Raw genomic sequence first — 14,388 nt, forward strand, 5'->3', positions numbered from 1 at the left:
TTAGAATGTTGCCTGACACATAGCAAGCACTTGAAATTTTGTTGTATTAATGAGTTCCTTTGAATTAATTGATTTCATATCATCTGCTTCTAACCTTTTCCTCCTTAATATATTATTTTATGTTTCTGACCAGTGCTTTTTAGCAGTTGACCTTTAAATATAGGGACAAAATTAATTTTTCTAGTAAAACTTACATTGAATTCTATGATGTAGAACTAATAACACAACAAACTATGGTGATTGTTTCTGTCTAAGAAGCATATTGCATGGATCTGTTCAAGCATATGGCAAGATATATATTGTGAGGTTCTTGGAGTTCACTGATATTTCCTCAGTTTCATTCTTCAGTGTTATGCATTTGCCATAACTACATTGCATTTCTACTAGGCATCTTTGGTTTTGGAAAAATTATTTCCGTAGTGTCATGATCAGCTGATTTCACCTCTGCTTTTATGTTATCTTAGACAAGAAAGTAACATTAAAATTCTTTATATAACTTTTACATGTGAAAGGTAAAAATGAGCTACTTTTTATTGAAGTTATGCACCAGTACTTCCTGAATCACAGTTAAAGATTTTTTTTTAATGTTCATCAACAAAATATAATACACTTCAGCTTAGTGCATTAGAGGAGGATACCCTTTGTGTTGATTTGAAATTAATGAGTTTTATGTATCATTTTCTCCCATTTCTGAGCAAAGTTTGTATGACTTACACAGTGCAATTCATTTAAATCTATGGTTTTTTTAGGGACTGCCAGTTTGCATTACCTCTTCCCATTCTCTTTGCTTTCATTATGATGCTTGGTTATTTTCAGGACCACTTGGCAACAAAAAAAGATGTATTTACAAGAGTCATTTAACAACCGTGCTGTGTTAAAATGCACATCCTATGTTTTGTTCACTTAGTAATTCTTACTCATTTCTACCTGTTAGCCGTGAAGTACTGTTAAATATTTGTGGATTCTTGCAATTTAAAGAATATCTTTAACTAACGTTACTCATTTTACTAAGCTTATAGTTCTTTGGAGAAATGACTTATTAGCAAGTGTACATTTTTGTGGGGAGAATTAGATTATTTAAATATATCTATTACATGTTGCCTATTAATGATAAATGATTACTGGATTCTTAACTTCTTTTGGTTAAAGTCAACAGTGATGTGGATATATATGTGTATGATGCAATATTTTTGTTAATTTGCAGACCATGAAGACTATGACCCACAAACTGTGAGGCTTGGGAGTAGATACAGTCATGTTCAAGAAGTTCAAGAACGGCTTAATTTCCTTAGGTTAGTTTTAAACAGTTAGTGCTCTTCTCTTTAAGGCACACATAAAGATGCAATGTTAATATTCTTCATAGCTGAGTCTTTTTTAGGTAGCCATTTCACCTGTAACTGAGTATTTTCCCACATAAGAACCATTGCCGAAAGTTAATGTAACATTTCCTATGTGTTCATTATTAAATGCCTTTTAATTATTGGCTAAGCTTTAACTTTATTCTTTTATTGGATTTTGAAGAAAATACATTTTAAATTTCAGAGTGGAGCTTATGTTTATTTCTGTTAGAAATTAAAGTTTATTCTTCATACATTTTCATACTTTGAACTGTAGGACGGAAAAACCATCAGCCAGAGAACATTTTCATTAATGCTATCGTGGCAGTAAGCAACATTAATGCTGTTATGGCAGTGAGGGTGGTTGGTATGCTTAGGTGCTTTGTTTATTCTAACAATGGCTGATAAAGGCAAGCTAAACCTATATATAATAACATTACTTAAGATGGAGATAAGGAAAAATAGCCTATCTTTTAAGCCAAAACTAAATACTAAATAATACTGAATTTGCTCAGTAATGTTTAACTTTTTTTAATATAAATTTATTTATTTTTGGCTGAGTTGGGTCTTCGTTGCTGTGCATGGGCTTTCTCCAGTTGTGGCGAGCGGGGGCTACTCTTCGTTGTGGTGCGCGGGCTTCTCATTGTGGTGGCTTCTCTTGTCGCGGAGCACGGGCTCTAGGCATGCAGGCTTCAGTAGTTGTGGCGCACGGGCTCAGTAATTGTGGCTCCTGGGCTCTAGAGCTCAGGATCAGTAGTTGTGGTGCACGTGCTTAGTTGCTCTGTGGCATGTGGGCTCTTCCTGGACCAGGGCTCGAACCCGTGTCCCCTTCATTGGCAGGCGGATTCTTAACCACTGTGCCACCAGGGAAGCCCTGTAATGTTTAGCTTTTAATGACGTGTCTATTTATGTGTATGGATATGGCTATGTAGCTTAAGTGATGAGGTTTCTTAGAATTTCAGTTAGCATATCATAGCAGAAAAGTATATTTAAATCATAAGTATGTTAAGAAAGAATGCCCAGGCTATCAGTTTTTCATAAAATCTTGTATTTATTATTTTTCATACATATTTACTCTTGGGAATTTTCTCTTTAGAGTATGTTGTATACTATATTTCTGTTGCTGAACCATGTAATTTATGGGGAATATTTAGATTGACATATAATCTATTTTCTAAGTCAATCCATAGCTACCTTTAAGAATTTTATAATCTGTCAGATAGATCTGATCTCTCTGATGCAAGTGTTTACACATTTCAACCTAGGAAAAATTCTGGTCATCAAATTTTATGACATTAAAATCTAGTCATCAGATTTTATGACATTTATTTAAAGTGCTCTTCCCCCCGCCACCCCGCTAACATCCAAGGAAAAAAAGTTGCCACCTCGTATCTAGATTCTCTCCCATAGTGGGCCACTATTATTGACATTTGTGTACGGTATCCCTTAGGTTTACTGAAATAGAAAAATGGTTTAGAATTTACTTATTCTGTTAAAGTTTAGAATCAGACCTACTGTAGTTCCTGCTCTATACATACATAGTAGTGCAGTTCACTAAAGGAAAAGGTGCTTTATTATTCTGGCCCTCATGTTGCTCATTTGTAAATTGGAGAGATTAGGTAGAATTAAAAAGTTCTAAAAGGCACCTTCATACTCAGACCTAGAATTATTGAGATATTAAAGACCTACAGTTAAGACCCAAAAGAAGAAACCCACTGACATTAAATGAATACACCATACTGTATTGGAAATGAAGCCACCATTTGTTAACTAAGAATTAAATGTAAAATTATTATTCAGATCAAAATTAACTTCTGTTTTCTTTCATTATCATTCATAGAAATAACACAGAGTAAGTAGAAGAGTGCTAAAAGAAACTAGAGTCTAACTGAAGGAAGACACTGCTTGAAGGAGAATTATCAGCTTCATTGTAGTCTTATTTTAATGGACACCTAATAGTCACACAGCTAAAAAGCACCAGAGGACATCTTGAATATTGATAAACATATTAGTGATTACTGACCTAGAAATAAGCTTAAATTACATAGATTGTTTTGTTTACTGTGTGCAGGTATTGAGTATAATATTTTTAGAAATTAAAAAATTTTGAGGAGCTTTATTTTATAACAACATTCTGTTATGTCAGAGTCATCTAACGTAATAACCTTATTTTGCAGTGAAACCATATAAGCAGGGAGCTAAGTCAGGATCTGGTTTCAAAGCCTACACTTCTTGACAGTCAGAAAGAAGCTTCTGTATTTAGCTCACATCATCTAGCATAATTCCTGGAGTTGAGTAGTTGCCCCATGAATATATGCTTGTTAAATAAATGAATTAATAGCTGATATTTTTTTCCTGCCAAATATATAGTTAAGAAATAGGCTTTTTTGAAAGAACACATTTTTAAGCTGTAATTAAAATGTGATTGTGCTAAATGAATTATTTTAGACACATTGAAATAAATTGTGTTTGAGGGTAAAATTGTATAGACCTAATTACAGATTTCTTAAATTTTTCCAAGATTTTTACTGAAGGATGGCCAACTGTGGCTCTGTGCTCCTCAGGCAAAACAAATATGGAAATGCTTAGCAGAGAATGCAGTTTACCTTTGTGATCGTGAAGCCTGTTTTAAGTGGTATTCCAAGTTAATGGGGGATGAACCAGACTTAGATCCTGATATTAATAAGGACTTCTTTGAAAGTAATGTGCTTCAGCTTGATCCTTTCCTGTTAACTGAAAATGGAATGAAATGTTTTGAACGATTCTTCAAAGCTGTTAACTGTCGAGAAGGGAAACTAGTAGCAAAAAGAAGAGCCTATATGATGGATGATTTGGAGCTAATAGGATTAGACTACCTTTGGAGGGTAAGTGAGAAGTCAGAACTCCTGTTTGCAAACATTATACCTGAGGTGGTTTCTAAAAAATGGTTAAGGAGTCATAATTTTGCTTGTAAGTTACATGTATTTATCCTTGTTGATGCTTTTCCTAGTAATTGGGGGATAGGAGAGAGGGCATGGGTGGGAATTGTTCATCTTTAGCTTCTTGTTATATCATTTTTATTTGCCACTAACTTTTGGCTCATTCTCTCTCTCTCTCCCCTCTAACTGTCTGCCACTGGTACATCTGTTGTACTTAGAATTCTTTCAGGTATATGCAAGTACAGTAACCATTTCTGCCTGCAGATCTTTCACATTCCTTTCATGAAGGTCATTAGCTACCTTACATAAGTTATATCTTGGGGTTTATTGTACATTTAATGCCAAAATGAATGATGGACAGAACAGAGGATTATTAGTTGGATGGAGTTATCAATTAATACCTTTATGACACTCCTTAATTTGTGATATATTTAAGTACCTGGGAGTAAAATGCTTAAGGTTTTTTCCATTTTTGTAAATAAATTTTGTTTCCATCTTTAAAAATCTAACCTATTACATTTCAGCTTATATCGTGTTATTGATGTGGGGTTTTTTGGTTTTATTTCTAAACCACAGATAAGCTAAGGTGTTTGCTTGGTCTTTCATTAAAATCAAGGGTTTTTCTCAGCTCAGTCTCCCTCTATTCCTCTCCTTTTCCCTCCTCAAACCTCTCAAAGGGTCAGCCCTGAAACACCCTCAGAGTATAGTATTCTAAACATGTTGTAAAAACCTCTGATGTAATTAGATCAGTGACAAAGATGTGCAGAAGTTGTTGGAGTTGACAGGATTGCTTTTTGTGATAAATGATTTTTCATGGAAAATTTTTTAGCTTATTTGAATTATTCCTTGAAAATTTCACAATTTTTATTGTTTTCATTTTAAAGCAAATTGCTCTATTGAGAAAACTTGTATGTATCAATTCTTAATATTCCATTTACTTAATTTTACATGATTTGCATATCAAAATCATATTAGTCTTAAATTATTGAATTTTTTTAAATTGAGGATATAATTTGAATTTAAGTGCCAAATGAAAATACATCTTGAATGTTACTAATACTTTAATTTTTGGATCTAGGTTGTAATTCAGAGTAATGATGATATTGCAAGCAGAGCTATAGATCTCCTTAAAGAGATATACACAAACCTTGGCCCCAGGTTACAGGTCAATCAGGTGAGGATTGAAGTACATAAAAACTTCCACTCCAGTTAGATTGAAAAGTAGTCTTGTGTTTAGTAGAATCTTTTTAAACTTAGAATTAATTAGAAAACTAGAAACTTAACTTTTTAACTCTTGTCAAAAATATTTAAGTATTTAATGCACATTTGTCCCTTACCAAATGCCAACTCAGTGAATGTTTCCGTGGTAATTATTTTTAGGTGGTTATGATCATTTCGAATGTAATTATTGTGTTTTATTATTGATCACACATAATGTGAGTTACCTACTTTTAGAAGTTACCTAGAAGTTGAAATTTTACTGTCTTTAATTAGATTAATGTCATATTTGGTTTTAAATTTTGAAGCAGTTTGAACTGTTCTTATTTGGCCCAATATTTATAGGTGGTTATCCATGAAGACTTCATTCAGTCTTGCTTTGATCGCTTGAAAGCTTCATATGATACATTGTGTGTTTTGGATGGTGACAAAGACAGTATTAATTGTGCAAAACAGGAAGTCATTCGAATGGTTCGAGTATTAACTGTTTTAAGGGAATACATAAATGAATGTGATAGTGATTATCATGAGGAAAGAACAATTCTACCTATGTCAAGGTTTGTAAGAAACTGATCTTTTGGTGTTAATTTGCAATTATTTATTTTTCTTAACCAGTTAATTGGTAAAGTTATGTATAGATTAAAAGGACCATAAAGAAATTTTTTATTTCTGGATGTCAGTATCCTGCCTTTTAAAAACATTACTTGTATCTTACAGATTTTTTTTTTTAAAAATAGAAAGTTTTGAGTTACATTTTGGAGAGGCATTGTGCTCTGAGCTACTACCATCCATTAAGTGTTGCTCTGGTATTTTGCAGTTTGATGTGTTTTTATTTTGATATTATTTGTTTACACTGTTAAAAATAAAATTCTTTAAAGCTGCTTATTTAGTAAATGTCACAAAGAATATTTTTAAATGTCTTTACTAAAATTTCTTTAAATATAGGAACTGTAATATAAATCACTAAATCATTTCAATATAATTGTATATTGTATATATTATGTGATATAAATGATATATTATAAATTAAATAAGCAATATATTAAATTATTTAATAATAGTGTAAATGGCATTTCTAGTTGGGGGGAAGTTTGTAGGATTAAGTACCATCAGATGTTTAAAAATTGTGATGATTTTTTAAATGGAAAATGTAAAATTGCTTACTTTAATTTGATTTTTATTTTGTATCTTACCTGTGGGAAGAGAATATATACCTAGAGAAATATTTTGGGGTGAATTTTTTTTTAAAAAGAAATTCACATTGATTGATTGATTGATTGATGGCTGTGTTGGGTCTTTGTTTCTGTGCGAGGGCTTTCTCTAGTTGTGGCAAGTGGGGACCACTCTTCATCGCGGTGCGCGGGCTTCTCACTATTGTGGCCTCTCTTGTTGCGGAGCACAGGCTCCAGACGTGCAGGCTCAGTAATTGTGGCTCACGGGCCCACTTGCTCCGTGGCATGTGGGATCTTCCCAGACCAGGGCTTGAACCTGTGTCCCCTGCGTTGGCAGGCAGATTCTCAACCACTGCGCCACCAGGGAAGCCCCAATTGGGGTGAATTTTGTTTTTAAGAATTCAAAAATTTTTCTAGTGGAAACATGCATTTTGACATTTTTGTTGACACTCTCAAGCTGAAGTTCATTTCTTCCACATTTAAAAATACTCTTGGTGAATTGACGTTTTATGGCTTAAAATTAATTGATATTTTATTCATGTCTCTGTTATTAATTTATCATAAGTAGAAATCTTCTGCATTCATAGAGGCAAAGATTAGCAACAAAGGCGTATAGTTATGTTGTGTTTTCAAGATTAATTATAGTGTTTACAGTTAAAGAAATAAAAAATTTTTATTTTGTATATCCTGAGAACAACATTAGTCTAAGCTTCTTCCTTTTACTTAGTTAGGAAATGTTAAATTCCCAGCTTTATGTCTTGGCCATCTACTGAATATTACTGTGTTTCCCCCTTCCCCTCCCTGCAGAGCATTCCGTGGTAAACATCTCTCTCTTATAGTTCGATTTCCAAACCATGGCAGACAGGTTGATGACTTGGACATATGGTCTCATACAAATGATACAGTTGGTTCAGTAAGACGATGTATTCTCAATCGTATTAAAGCAAATGTAGCCCATACAAAAATTGAACTCTTTGTGGGTGGTGAATTGATAGATTCTGAAGATGACAGAAAGCTAATTGGACAATTAAACTTAAAAGATAAATCAGTAAGTACATATAATTTTCAAATATTCTTCCAAAATTAAACATTGAGGCTGTTTTCTAATTGTTCATTAATGTTTGAGCATCTAACTGTTGTGTACAGTCTTCTGTGTTAGGTGTTTGGGTTATAACCCTAAGTAAGATGGGTTGTGTTGTGGAGGAGATAAGCTACTAAGGGGTTAGTTTGGATAGAACTTTTTAATTGTACCTCTAGAATTAAAGCATGAAGTCTTTTTTTAGCCTTACGATATATCTAGTTGCTGCATTTTGTGGAAGTATTTTCCATTGTCTTTGCTGTTCTGTCATTTTCAGGTAATTACAGCCAAACTTACACAAGTAAGTTCCAATATGCCTTCCAGCCCTGATAGTTCTTCTGATTCCTCAACTGGATCTCCTGGAAACCACTGTAATCGTTACAGTGATGGTCCTAATCCAGAAGTGGAAAGTTCTTTGCCTGGGGTGGTGAGTAGATAGTGTGTGTAAGGCATTACACTCTTCTTTGACAATACAGAGAAATGTGTAAAATGGTTCTTTTCATAAGAAGTTTATATGTTCTAAAGATAGGGAATGTCAAATAAATATACAGCTAACTGTTAACTTCTTGTTGGATTTCTTAGTTGTTGGATTTTAAAATAAAATTTCCCCATGGATATAGAATTATATTTGCATAGAATTAATCTGTCACTATTGAGCTACAATACTACTAAATATATACCTCTAGAAAATATTAGTCTTTCCTTTGGAACTGTTTTTACAGAAACGTACAATCTCCTGTTTTTCTGAGATTCTTAGTAATACTTCTCACATCTAAAACAGCAACTCTTCCCTTTCTTACTCTTTCTCTACCCATCCTTCTTAAGAATCATAGCTGGAACAATACCAGCCACTTCATCGTGAGAGGAATTTGAGTCCCTGAGACAATTGGATTAGGAATTTAATCAACACTAGTTACCGCTGAAGGGTGTGAAGTGTCTTTTGTTTAAACAGCATCTGAGAGCTGTGTGTAATTCATGGTTTAGAAAACAGAAAATGTGCCACAAAGAAATTAGAGTAGCTTAGGCTTATTTAATAAATGAGTTTGCATTGTGAAGAATCAGTGGGTTTGTAAAAAGTGAAAAGGTAGGGAAGGCAGATAATTTCAGGTAGTAAACATGGCATATGCAAAAGATGGGATTGATAGGTAGAAAACTTATTTGGGGAAAGTGTATAGGTTATTTTGAAAAACAAAATTTTTTGACATAATTTATAGGTATATACTTTTTGTATTCTATTTTCCAGATAATGTCACAGCATCCCAGATATATCTCTTTCCTTTGGCAAGTTGCTGATTTAGGTAGCAGTCTGAACATGCCACCTCTTAGAGATGGAGCAAGAATACTTATGAAACTTATGCCACCAGGTAAGAAAAATACCTCCCCACTCCCTTCTCTACCCTGCTCCTAATGCTGACAAGTACTTAATAGACAAATACTGTTTCTTTTGAGATACACTTTGTGGTATAATGTATGATACTGATCATGTGTCATCCATGCCATTGCTGATGAGAAATTTTCCATGGATGATTAAAGAATATTTAGGAACATATAATGTAAAAAATATTTTTAGTGAACTAATGCACACAAGTCAGAAACTCAGGATTCTTCAAACCCTATATGAAAAACAGTAATCTACCTCACCCATCCTCATCCTCCATTTCTGTTTCAAAAAAAAGACTGTTTTTATCTTTCAGGTTTCATTATTGCATATAACAGTTTATCCCTAAACAGTATGTTTGCATTATTAATTTTTATGTCGAGTTTAGATATTATATACTGGCTTTCTTACTTTCACATCCTTTTTTGGTCATCTCACAATTTTGCTGAAAAAAATTATTCATATTTTCAAGACTGTAAATATTACGGAAATATTTGGCTTAATAAAAATGCTAAAAATAAAAATAAAAATGCTACTAACATTACAAACAGACTATATATCAAAATATTGTAATCTCCTAGGTTACCCACACCTATTTATACTAGTTTTTAAAATCTCCCCCTTTTATTTGCTTGATTTTGTGTGGTATTCATTACTAAGTCTCCCTCATTCCCTTCAGTAATTTTTAAAAACAATTTTCAACATGGTCAGATGTGTTATATCCTGTTTTTGTTTATTTTCTTTTGCTCGAGTCTGTTTCTTGGACTTCTTTATACAACTTTTGTATTGTGGATGCTCTAGTACACCTTGGTCTTGGGACGTTTTCAGTCCGTCCTTATTTTGCTGAAACATAGCCCCCTCAAAAAGGTGGAGGGTACATGGGAAGCAGATTTTTTTTAATAAAAAAAACTACTTTTCTCAATTCAGCTGAACTCTTACCTATAGGAGTATTTTTTGTTTTGTTTTGTTTTGCTTATAGTAGTTTGAGTATAGCATTAAAGGTTGAAAGTTTGTTCCTTTATAGTTTCATAGCAGTTTTGACCATTGGGAAGACTAAAGCCATTTGTATGTCAATTTTCTTTTTGTGGAGAAGCCTTTTAAGTTTGTTTTTAAAGCCCTTGAGTTGAGCTCTTCTGATGAACTCATCAGAAGAGCTTTAGGTGAATTGTTTTTTGTTGTTGTTGTTGTTTTGTTTGTTGGGTGCTGGGTACTCGGACTTAGTCAGTCAAAAGATTAATTGCTTCAGATGTGAGTGATTTGAAAAATTTTTGCTCATATTTTTCTCATTCTTTTATTTGTGCTTTTGAAAATTTTTTATGCATAAGAATGTGCTGTTGGATTTAGTTATAGTTTTGCCTCTCTTAAGCTATTACAGTTTTTTTGAAGATTATGTTGATACAACTCTCAGTTGACTTTTTTAGCTTATTGTAACATTTTCACTTTTTTTCTGTTACTTATAGTTCTGTTTTATTTTATGAACATTTTGCAGTATTTGTACTTTAATAGGATATTTGTGTTTCCCTAAACCCCATGTTTTGCAAAACCATGCATGTAGTGTTACGGAGAAAATCACAGAATTACAGAAAAGTAAGAAGTACAGATACAAAGAACTTTTTCTTTTTTAAACCATAAGAGAGTAATTGCTCTGATGCTCTGTCATCCTTCAAAATAGTATTGTGATTTTCTTCAAACTAAGGACATTCTGCTGTGTAATAGCAAATTAAATATGTAAACCAGAAAATAAACACTGAAATGTTTTCATCACCTAATTGTCCCCATTCAAGATTCACCAGTTACTCCAGTAACATTCTTTAGCAGAGAGATTGGAAAACTTTTCCTATTAAAGACTAGACTAGCAAATGTATTAGGCTCTGTGGGATAAGGAGCAAAATCAAGGACGCTGTGTAGATACTTATGTGAAAGGGGAAGCAAATTTCCACAAAAATGTTTATTAGCAAAATTCGAACTATAAAAATGATAATATAGTGCAGTTTTTATGATATGGGCCTACTAATGAGAATCACAGGATTTTTTTAGGGCGTTATAGTATTTTGTTTTGTTGGGGTTCAAAGTTTGTGTTCCATATCATCAAATCAGTTGCAGATATTCATTTGTTATTGTTTATCTCTAAAATATAAATTTTATATTTTAATCTTTGACATGGTTTTTCCACAAACAGGTACTATTGCTCATTGTTCCTTGAGCATTTGTAAAAGGCATTCATAGAATTTCCTTTATTCTTCTCTTAATGTTTGATTTTTATCATGTCATTACACGGAAGTTTAATCACTGAATTTTAAGCTAGGTAGGAAGCTCTTCAGTTTCGCAGTTAACTGCATTTTGAAATATGGAGATTTCCTTTGCACTTACATCACAATTTGGAAAGTGCTATGGAAACTGTAGTTTGAGTTTGGAAAATATATCTGCTGTAAATTTAAATCATCTCTGCCTTACTTATAGTACCTAATACAGCGTAAATGCTATATGAACGGTTGTTATACTGTTTTGTTTAGTGAATAATGTCAAGAAAGGTCTGTGCTCGTTCAGTACAGATTGTAGGCCTAACTACATAGTACACACAATAACATAACGTTTCTTTAAGCACAGATTGCTTTCTTTCAGTGACCTGAAACAAAAATAATTGAATAACACAGAATATTTAAAACACAAGTACGTACAGAAAATTTAATTATCAATAAGAGAAAATATAACTCACCCCCCCCACCACACACACACACACACACACACACACACACACACACACACACTCTTACACTCACACACACTATGTTGACATTCACCAAAATAGTGGTTTTTGTCTCTTTTAACCCTCATGTGATGATCACAGTGTTGACGACAATTGCTGTTCGGTTGCCTACAATGCTAATGTTGTGAGGCACTGAGATGTGTGGCACTATAGCTAAGCTGTGAAACACCAGGGTAACTCAAACCTCTGATAGTATGTTAAAAAGATCATCTACGTTGGGAGAACTGGGTTCAAATTGTAGACTCTGACACTTGGGAGGAGATCAGTAACACTAATGTCAGAGACTTCCCTGGTGGCACAGTGGTTAAGAATCCACCTGCCAGTGCAGGGGACACAGGTTCGAGCCCTGGTCTGGGAAGATCCCACATGCCACGGAGCAACTAAGCCCGTGCAGCACAACTACTGAAGCCCACGCGCCTGGAGCCCGTGCTCCGCAACAAGAGAAGCCACCATAATGAGAAGCCCGTATACCGCAACCAAGAGTAGCCCCAACTCGCTGCAGCTAGAGAAAGCCCACGCGCAGCAACGAGGACCCAACACAGCCATAAATAAATAAATAATTAAAAAAAATAATACCAATGTCAGGATCAGTGGAGGTTGAGTCAGGAACATCATTTCCACATGAAGCTGAGAGATTAGATTAGGGTTGACTGGGAGCATTGCCAGTTAGGAGGACCTTGAATGGCAGATTCTTCTCATCGACATATTTCTTCACTTCAGGAATGAAACACTCGTGGAGCCATTCCAGGGATGAGATAGCTGACACCCAGGCCTTCCTGTTGTGTTGCCAGAGCACAAGCAGGCACTTTTTATTCTTGAGTGCTGGGGATTGGTTACTCAGGAGAGGAGGCCTGGCTTGATTATGTGATATGCTGCATTGCCACACAACACAATAGTAATGTGATCTTTCCAGGCCTTGAATTCTGGGGCCTACTTGGCATTCTTATGCCAAGTGGGTATGCCTTATGGATGTGGGTACTATTGGACACGTTTTTCCAGAGCAAGCTTTTTGCATCACAATGGAAGACTTGCTCTGAATGTAGCCATTTTCTTCCATGAATTTCTTGAGCCCCTTTGGAAATGATGCTGCCTCAGCATCAGCCAATGCCAGTTATCCCATGATCTCTAAGTTCTTGAGGCTATAGTGCTTTATATAGCTATCCTGTTGTCCCTTACTAGCCTTAAAGTCTTTCCTCTTGCTCTCCTAAAACCCCTCACAGCAGTGCTCATGGAGGCTAAATGCTTTTTCGGTCATAATTTCACCATGAACAGGGTATGTTCTCTAACATGTCCTTTAACCACGTGCTTAATGTTTTCCCAGTCACTGCAAACGGATAATCATGAAACAGACTATTTTAGCCATTGTAGGGGCAGCACAAACACACAAGTTTCAGCTTTTTGTTTTATTGTGTGAATGCTCAGCTTGCTCTTAACTTTACAGCCTTTAGGTCAAAAGATCAAAGATTTTGATTTTCTTGTGTACAGATAGCACTTTATACTCCTTAGCCTCTGACAGGTTGCTTTGACTAGTTAATTACCCTTTAGAGCCATTTTTTCAAAGAAACAGTACACACAAGAGCAAACAAAGAAGATGTGAAGTGAGCAGTGCTCAATGAGTGCAGGAGATAGACTCAGGGTCTGTGAAATGCTGGGAGGCTATAGCAGAGTATACTTAAACATTGCTTAATTTGCTTGGTTTCAGTGTAGTACATGGTGCATGGTCAATTCAGATTTTGCTTTTTGGAACCTTCTAGGTTGTGTTTTATTTTGATTTTTCAGTATTTTTGATTCACATTTGGTGGAATGCTTGGATGCTATATCTGCTGATGTGGAGGCCTGACTACTTGTGAATCAGACAGTGTTAGTTGGCATCGAAATAACTTTACTGCAGTATTTTCAACACTTCTGCCTTGTGATTGTAGGTTGAATTCATTAAGAAACGTCAAATCTGCAGCAAAAGCTAAACTCCTAAACCATTCCAGTGTTTGAGAATATTTCTACTTGCACACAAAAAATTTTATTCTTGACCCTGAGCTTTGAAAAATCACAATAAAACATTAATATTTTGCTAAAACATTGAAGTCCTATGTGGTAGGGCAAGTCAGAATACCCTGATTCTGTTTCCAGCAAAAATTTATAAACTAAATATTGTTAAGTCCATGAAAGTAAGTGAAGTTCACTGTTGACACTGCTGGTTAATAACGTATTGATAGATTTGAATGTTTTCCACAAACTACTTGCTGATGAATAATCCAATGAATGAATGACCATAGGGTTTAAACATCTTACATTTTCACAAGTTTTGTAAGTCTTTCTTCCTAAAACTTTTTCTCTTCCACATACACCATTACCATGATAATTTTATCAGATTTTACTGCTTGTATTAAATTAGTGTTTTCTCAGCTTATTTGAGAATATTTTCATTCGTAATTGTTTAATGCAGACTGTCTAATTAGAGGCCAGTTCTTTAATCACTGCAAACTTGACATTGCCTTATTCTGAACAAATACTGAGCAGCAT

At 34.4% G+C, this 14,388-nt stretch overlaps 1 protein-coding gene across 11 annotated transcripts in view; it reads left to right on the top strand.

Moving 5' to 3' along the window:
- The window catches only part of LOC118889445 (probable ubiquitin carboxyl-terminal hydrolase FAF-X), a 145,883-nt gene that overhangs the window by 69,076 nt on the left and 62,419 nt on the right, over positions 1–14,388 (top strand). For 10 of the 11 annotated variants that reach the window (XR_005018532.1, XM_036841185.1, XM_036841193.1 and 7 more), the window contains 7 exons: positions 1,205–1,292; positions 3,859–4,201; positions 5,334–5,429; positions 5,819–6,030; positions 7,453–7,693; positions 8,001–8,150; positions 8,967–9,087. Coding sequence is in view for 10 of the 11 variants with exons in the window: in XM_036841185.1 (XP_036697080.1) it covers positions 1,205–1,292; positions 3,859–4,201; positions 5,334–5,429; positions 5,819–6,030; positions 7,453–7,693; positions 8,001–8,150; positions 8,967–9,087 (1,251 nt within the window). In the remaining variant the exon portion in view is untranslated. The remainder of the gene's footprint in view (positions 1–1,204; positions 1,293–3,858; positions 4,202–5,333; positions 5,430–5,818; positions 6,031–7,452; positions 7,694–8,000; positions 8,151–8,966; positions 9,088–14,388) is intronic. The other variant, XM_036841191.1, reaches the window with a different exon arrangement.

This window comes from Balaenoptera musculus, chromosome Y (assembly GCF_009873245.2).
Source record: "Balaenoptera musculus isolate JJ_BM4_2016_0621 chromosome Y, mBalMus1.pri.v3, whole genome shotgun sequence".
Classification (NCBI taxonomy): Eukaryota; Metazoa; Chordata; class Mammalia; order Artiodactyla; family Balaenopteridae; genus Balaenoptera; species Balaenoptera musculus.